Source organism: Pelodiscus sinensis, chromosome 5 (assembly GCF_052426305.1).
Source record: "Pelodiscus sinensis isolate ZL-2025 chromosome 5, ASM5242630v1, whole genome shotgun sequence".
Classification (NCBI taxonomy): domain Eukaryota; kingdom Metazoa; phylum Chordata; order Testudines; family Trionychidae; genus Pelodiscus; species Pelodiscus sinensis.
Window position 1 is genome coordinate 11,428,826 of NC_143056.1, and position 8,310 is coordinate 11,437,135.

The 8,310-nt window shown below is 36.8% G+C and overlaps 1 protein-coding gene across 11 annotated transcripts in view; it reads left to right on the forward strand.

Moving 5' to 3' along the window:
- Positions 1 to 5,272, forward strand: part of ARID4A (AT-rich interaction domain 4A) — a 76,078-nt gene extending 70,806 nt beyond the window's left edge. For 4 of the 11 annotated variants that reach the window (XM_089778314.1, XM_089778313.1, XM_089778312.1 and 1 more), the window contains 3 exons: positions 35 to 247; positions 1,762 to 1,908; positions 2,866 to 5,272. In XM_089778314.1, the coding sequence (XP_089634440.1) occupies positions 35 to 247; positions 1,762 to 1,908; positions 2,866 to 2,969 (464 nt within the window). In that variant the 3' untranslated portion in view covers positions 2,970 to 5,272. Of the gene's footprint in view, positions 1 to 34; positions 248 to 1,761; positions 1,909 to 2,865 lie in introns of those variants that run through there. The other 7 variants (XM_089778315.1, XM_089778316.1, XM_025190829.3 and 4 more) reach the window with 6 other exon arrangements.
- Positions 5,273 to 8,310: the final 3,038 nt, after the last annotated feature.

Below are 8,310 nucleotides of genomic sequence, written 5' to 3' on the forward strand. Positions count from 1 at the left end.
GTCTTCTAATCAACATTATTTTGTCTTATTATAGGACAAAGCAGTGATAGTGAAGATCTTCCTGTACTGGACAGTTCAAGTAAATGTACTCCAGGAAAACACATAAATGTGTCCAAACCACAGAAACTTGCACGATCACCTGCAAGAGTAATTTCCCCTCACATCAAAGATGGAGAAAAGGATAAACATAGAGAGAAACATCACCACAATCCTTCCCCTAGAGTGTATAAATGGAGTTTCCAACTCAGTAAGAATGTTTTTTAAAATGTGTTTAAATATTTAAGTAACAGTTCAAAATTACATTCGTACTAGGGATGTTAAGAAGCGGGTATTTCACTAATCGTGTAGTTGATAAAATTAGTTGACTGAGGGAAGGTGCTCGGTCCAGGCTTGTACCGGGTCCGGGAGCTGCCCCCGCTGCAGCTCTGCAGTTGAAAAGTAGTAAGAGATGGGCTGCCAACCTGCCCAGCTCTTTACTACGTTTAAACTGCAGGGCCACAGGGAGGGTAAGTCCCGGACCCAGCGCAAGCTGGGACTGAGCCAGCCTTGCTCAGGTCCCAGCTTGCATCAGGTCCAGCAGCCCCTATCCGCGGGGGGTCCCAGCCTGGGCTGTGGTGGATGCGGGCTGCTCCACAGAATATGGAACAGCCTTTGCCCGCGATGAGCCTGGGCCCACCATGGGCAGAGGCTGCTTCATGCCCCACCCTCACCTCACACTTGCCTCTGATAGAGGCAGTAGCACCAGGTTGAGGGGGGGTAGGCGGCACTGCGGAAACCGTGCTGGGGGAAACTTGCTTTTAAGACAGCGCTTCCCCCCCCCTCCCCACCCCCAGCACTGGCTCCTGTTCCCCCCACGCACACCTGGCTGCCTCAAGTAGCCTAGGCTTATCGTGTAGTCGACTACTTGCTTACATCCCTAATTGGTACAATATCCAGAACTTGATGTATTCACTTCAAAAAAGACATATGGCATGAATGCTCATCACCATTGTAAAGCCAGCTTTATTGGTATAATATATTTATTTCTGTGCTCCACATTTACACTATGAAAGTCCTTTTAAAACTTGTATGATTTTGATTTTCTTTTTCTTACTTACTTACTTACCCCCCCCCTTATAATTTCCAGCATGCATTTAGCAGATATTAGTTCAAGAGTACCTAGGCTGTGAAACTAACACAATTTTAAAATAGTCTGGAATCCTAGTTTTCAGGTGGCCAATCCAGGTATTCCTCTCTAATTCTGGATTATTGGCTGCAAAAATTCAAGTTGGGATTGAAGCATTGAGTAGGAACAGCAAAAGGACTAACAAATATTTTATGTGGGCAGAGCACAGAACATTTCTGTTTATGTTCCGAGATATTGTAACCTAAAATGCTGGGGGTCTGAGACAAGTATTTTAGAACCAATCATATTTTTCCCACAAACATTAGTGCAGGACTAAAGATCAGTCAAGGGGGGAAATTATTGATCCTTGTAAATATAGTATAATAAGTAATAAGTTTCACAGCTGTCTGTTTACAAGGAGCACAGTTCTTTAATCTCTAACATAATTTAAACGCCTTGGATTAAATGGCAGTTAGTAAGAAACTGTACTTTGAAGGGAAAAAAAGTTGGCTCTGAATATCTCTATTGGATATAGCCTTACTTAGTATAGTATAATGGAAATGCGTTATTGGTTTCATGTGATGTTGTATTCACCAGCCTTACAGATTTCGTTTTTTAAATCTCCATTTAATTTTTTTTTTTTTTTAACTGTTAAGATGAACTAGATAATATGAATAGCACTGAGAGAATCTCCTTTCTACAAGAAAAACTACAGGAAATCAGAAAATATTACATGTCCCTGAAGTCAGAAGTAGCAACAATAGACAGAAGAAGAAAGCGATTAAAAAAGAAAGACCGAGAAGGTAACTTTCCAGTTTGCTTTATGCTCAGATTTCCCTCTTGTGGGGAGTCTGTTTTAAACATCTAACCCCCAAAACTTAAAAATTAATTGACATTTAATTAAATGATTATTTAGTTGGGATTGGTTCTGCTTTGGGCAGGGGGCTGGACTTGATGACCTCCTGAGGTCTCTTCTAGCCCTATGATTCTATTTTCTGTAGCCATATTTAAACTTTTGGAAAAAACAGTTTAACTTGTCTCTTGTCCGTAAAGGATAAGATTAGAATCCATAGCATGGTTTGATTTTTCAAAATGCATATATATATAGATATAAAATTACACCTTAAAAAGACAAAGATCCAGACTTTGTGTAGTGTACTCTGGATCTGGGTTTTCACAAATAGCATGTTTTCTAGAACCTTTATGATTTAAGGCACAGAAATGATAAGGTAAATTATCCATTTTATGTGAATATAAGAGAAAAATAATAGGCAAAATAATCTGGACCAGTTTCATGAAGCTTTGTTGTAAAAGTAAATTTTATTTTTAATCCACTATTATTTGCTCAGATACCATGGAATAGAGTCCAGAATAGAAATACAGAAAATAGTCATTCTCTAAAAAATTAAGGCTTTGAACTTAGTAATCAATACATGAAGAATCCATCTGTATTTCTCTGTAACAGAACTTTGAGAGCTCTTCCTATACTGCTATTTCTCCTCTATGCCTATTTTAAATAAAATAAAATAAAATAAAGATAATGCTCATTAAAATGAGCAACTAAAGACACTATGCTGAGCCAAAGGCTGTAGATATGATGTTGGTTTCGACACACAACTCTTCAAACCTGACAGGCCTTACGTGGGGTCTATTAATTTGTTTTGTGTGTGTAAAGACACTAAATCTTATACCTAAGTGAGCCTCAGTATGAAGGATAATTTGACAGTCTGGTGCTGATGTCCTGCTTTTTCTTTTTACAGTGTCTCATACAGGAGCATCCATGTCGTCTGCTTCATCAGACACTGGAATGAGTCCATCTTCATCTTCTCCTCCCCAGAATGTGCTTGCTGTAGAATGCAGGTGATACACATTATCTGCTTTGCCAGCAGTTTGCTGCCATGGACATAAATCCTGAAATATAACCACAAAAAGCACTCAACTGGTTTGATATTGCCAAGTACATTCTGAACACTCTTCCACTGCTGGACTATATCTGTTTCCTCCCCTCTGTGTTTTTTATTTTATTTTATTTTTACTATTGAGAAATTAAGCTCATTAGTAACTGAAGGTTTGCAGGCACCATCTGACACATTTGTCATCGTGTTTATTTTTTGTTAATACAGAGAAAGGGCACTTATCAGATTTGAAAAGTTTTATGTCCAGTGAAGCATTCAGGTGTTCTAAGAGATTTACAGAAAAGCAAGTGCATCAAACAGACATCAGAATATTATCAAACAGAATCAAGTTACTGCTGCACTTTCACCCACCTTGTATGCGAACCCTTGGTGAGTAGTTCCTCTTTGTGGAAGCACTTGCTATACAGAACTGCCAAAGTATGTGTTCAGCAATGTGCCCAGTTTTAAAGATGTAAATGGGACAAAATAAATTGTGAAAGGAAGTGTAGTTGACTGAAAACTACAGTTGTAATAAGTCTTCCACTTTTTATAGGATTTTTGAGCACACAATTATGCAAATATTTTAATGTTTATTAATGTTTACAGTGGAATTGTGAATAGGTTTTCAGTGGACTATCTTATCCCTTGACAAAAATATTTTGTCTTTTTTCTATGTAATTTCAGAGTTTTTATTTTGTTACAAAAAGACGAAAAATGAAATATATAACAACAATGAAGTTATTTAACAAGATTTCTAAAGCTGAAATTTTTTGTGTAAAATAAGGTATCTTGCGACTTGTTAAATATATTTATTCAGACATTGGATGTTGTATTTTTATGTATTTTTTAAAATATTAATAAAATTGGAAAAAAAATTCTAGGTTAGTTCGCTCTTTTGAAAAAAACATACCGATCAGTTGTAGCTCTTACAGGAGGTTTTATCCAGTAGCCATGCCTGTATGTGCAGCGGGTTTATCTATTCTTCCACAATGTATAACTGTAATTGGGCATCTGGATTAAACTATGACCTTGTTTGAAAACTTTGGCAGTCCTAGTACTTACATTGTTTTGAGGAACAAATTTTATTGGGTTGCCCTTAAGATGCTTTGTCTCAGTTTTTATGTTTGCTATACTGCCGAATGAATTTATATCTCCCAAAGTTGAGATGCAACAATAAAGTAAGCAACTGTGTATACTTTGTCTGTGGATTGTCCCACAGACTGATGCAGTTTGTAAATAACTCTTCCAAAACCATGTATTTAAAACAGTTTGCATATACATTATGTATAAAAGTGATTTTTTTATCAATTTTTTATTCATGTTTGTACATTGAAAGGGGTTTTAACCTCTCTGTGTTTAAAATGCTGTAGAATAATAACATAGATGCTCTAGACTGTATATCAGGATATTATGGTTCACAAAGCAGAAAGTCAGAGCGAAACACTAGTGATGGGGGTAGCATTACTAAAATTGATGTTTCTTGAAACTTCATTTTACCACATTTGTCAACTTGTGATTCCAATTCCTTCCATTTTCGCAGAGAATTAAAGAAAAAGTACTCTTGTAAAATGCACTTTTCCGTCTTTTCTTAAGCAAAGCAGATTCAAGATAAAAGATAAAATGTAAGATAAAATGGAGTTCACTAGAGAGCATTAATAAAAGCCGTGTTTAAAACATAGGCTTTATATTTTTTATTTAAATGATCTTGTAAATTTACTGATATCTAAACAATAAGAAAATCAAACTTCATAAAGTGTTGTAAAAATGTGCAGAGCTGTTACTGTTAATTTGATATTAACTATAAATAATAAATAAAAATAATATTCATTTTATAAGGAAAATAACATGGGTCACATTTTCTAAAATTTGGCTTCCGTGCTTAATATTTGCAGAAGTAAATCTTAACTGTTGGGAATAAATAATTTCATGTATTGCTCTTGGATAAGTTTACATCTTGTGCAAATATTTAGCTTATGTCTAAATACTACCACTACTTCCCTAAAACAGCTAAAAAGTAAATCACCATTTCAAATGTTGTTATGGATGAGCATTCTGTACTATAAGGGAATGAACAACTTTGACTGCTTGTATTTCACCTTTGGTTAATATACATCTAGGAAACTGAAAAGATGGGTAAAGCAGCCATTCAATACTTGAATATTAATTAGGAACCTGTTTCTTGCAGACTGAAAAAAGATAAAAGAAAAGATGGCTTTTCTTGTTTTCCTTCTGTTTACCACTCATACTATATCTAGCATTTTTTTTTTTTTTTTTTTTTTTTTTTTTAGTCTGCTTCCAAAGAAAGGGGTCTATCATTTGGTAGACTCCTGAAACACCTATTTCAGTAGATGTTTAAAGTTTTCAGTCCTAAATATTTTTGTCATTTTTAGAACAAGGCTATTAAATGTTTAATAGGGAACAACCCAATAAGAGTAAGGAGATGGACAAGATACTCTAGTACGCATTTCATTTCCAGCTTCAATTACAATTTCTTTCTTCTCCTAAAAAAAATTCTAAAGTACATTTAATTGCCTTAAATTAATAGGGTAAAGATGATACAGTGATTGACTGTTATTAAAATAACTGTATAATCAGTTATGATGCAACTAATAATGTTTTACTTTTTAGTTGTGCTAGAGGGTTTTTCGTGGGATTATTTTTTCTTATCCTCCAAATGAAATATTTAGTTTTTGTATGATAGTGGGAGATATGTCAACAGAGAAGACTGGATCAAAGTCTGCATTTTTTTTACATCAATTGCAACTCCATTCCAGTTAGCCAAAATTGCACTACTTTTAATAGAAGAATTTGGGTCCCTCATGTAGCTGAGCTACCAACAAGAACCACTAAAGAATAAATAGGTACATTAGAAAATTGCTGTTGTGATGCAGGGCAACTCTAGGAACTGAAGATTGAATTGATGTAAATCTGAAAAAATGAAAATGTTATAGAAATGTGAATTTGAACTAGCATTCAAAGCAGCAGGTTTCTGTCTTTCAATAGGTGTATCCTTTCTTTTTCTGACAGTTTAAGATTTTATTTCATTAATGTAATTAAAAATGCTTAATTTCTCCAGACCCTGATACTTAAAGGGATTTATTGCAGGGAAAGACTCCATGCTTCTATTTTTGTTTCCACACAAATGTTATAGCAGTTATTTCATGTTCTAGCATTAATGGGGGGTTTTAAGTTAAAAATATGTTTATCAATACCCTGTCAAACCTACTTCCTGTATTTCTCTTCCCATGACCAGTTTGTCCAAGGTATCTGACGGTAGCTGTCGCTTGCCTAACTAATTTGAATAGAGCAGTGAAATGAGAATAGTAAAAAATTTCATTTTCACAAGTACTGAATTGAGTACATACTGTGAAGAGGTGGCCTACACCAAACAGACACTTACTTAGTAATTAACACAATTTTCTTTCATTATTAAGGGAAATTAAGAGCACATATTTCAGGAAAATATAGTAACTTTAAAATTTCTCCTTTAAATTAAAGAACTGCAGAGCAGCAAAGCTGGTAGTGCCTCTTCTTTATAGTAGTGACATTTGTACTTAGAATTAGGACATGTTCCATTCCAGGATCTTTACAGATGTTTTAGACAGATTGAGGAATTAAATCATCCAATAGCACTTTGAAGTAGGCAATATCTTTATGTGGTGTATATAAGGAAAATTGAAGAACATCTATATTCTCGAGCGGAGAACAGTTTGTTACACTTGCCAGTGATTCCTCTGTGACATTCATGGCCAGAGTAATTCTAGACAGTAGTCCATTTCTTCAGCCGCCAAGATGGAGACAAGATCCCAATCCTTAATCTGCAAAGTCACTAGAGTCTGGAACTGGCATATTTCCCTTCCAATCAACATAGCAGCAGTCTTGCCAGAATTTCAGAATATAAGTGCAGGACTGTCTGAGCAGACATTTCTGGCACATCCGTGAATGGGAGTGCAAAGACTATCTTTTTGCAACATCCAAGAGTCTACTATAAGTAGATTTTTTTGCCAACCCAAATAACTCCAAAGGCCTCCTGTTTTGCTCCAGAGGAAGTTAAGGTCTCAGTTCTCTGGGAGAATGCTGATAGCTCCATGGCTTCATGCCCGGCTTTAGGAATATCTATAGATTCCATTAATACTCCAGGTTCTTCTCGGGCTACACTGGGAGAGGGTGAAAGCTATTCTAGTGCCAGTTAGGCCAAGATGGGTGCACTATTCAAACTTAAGGGGTGCACCTTTCTGATCTTTCTATTGACACAGGTCTCATCCACACCAATTCTTTCTCTCTGAACCTTAGGGTGTGGCTTCCCAATGTGCATCCTCCTCCTCCTTCTCCCTCCATCCTTCCCCCATGGAATTAACCCATTAAGTTGCAATTCAATCAGTGTTTTTGTCTGGGAGAAAGCCCAGGAACTATTTTCATGCTTGGTGCTCTTTTGCCTTCTAAGATACTGGACTACCAACTGGAATTAAAAGTGAAAGGTCAGGTCTATCAATGAGCTGTTAGGATACAATTGGCTATCACAGCTTTCCGGTCACCCATCCATTGGTTTTTGTTTTCCTACCCTGTCACAAGTTCCTCAAAAGTCTATACATTTTGTATTTTCCTGTTTAGAACTCAGCTCCAGTGCGGAGCCGCCTCCTGGTTATTGATGCCCCTTATGCACAGATGGCCACCTGTCCTTTCCACCTCTCCTTTAAAACATTCCTGGTCACCATTACATCAGCAACAATCGGAGAGCTAGAGGCTTTCATAACCAACTCACCACATAGGGACAAGGCATATCACGTTAACCAAAAGGTTGACCTTCCTGTATTCTATCCAAACTTCTTGTCTCTAAAGAAGAATCAAGCCACCATTCAGTGATATGAAGTACTCCCTCAGCACTAATCACCATGTCCCAGGAGACAGATTTCTTAGGGAGACTTGTGTAATCTTAGGGAGCAGTGCTCCTCCACAGACATTTGCAGTGACACTGACAGTGTTATCAAAGAGTAAGGTTTATTAGTTGATTAGAACACAACACAAAGAAGTGCAAGTCCATTACAGGTAGCCAAAGGACTCCCTGCAACCTTGTTGGGCCATTTTTCAAGTTCTGTCTTCCCATCTGATCTCCTTTGTCAGGCCTTGTCTACACTAAACAGCTCCATTGAACTACTTCCATTTTACAAATAGCATAGCTGAAGTCAACATACTCACCACAGCATCTTGTGTGCAGTAAGGTTGGCAGGGGCTGCTCTTTTCATCTTGGTGGAGTACCAGCATCACTAGGCACACACTTGGAGTTTGATTTATCATGTCTAAGCAGACACA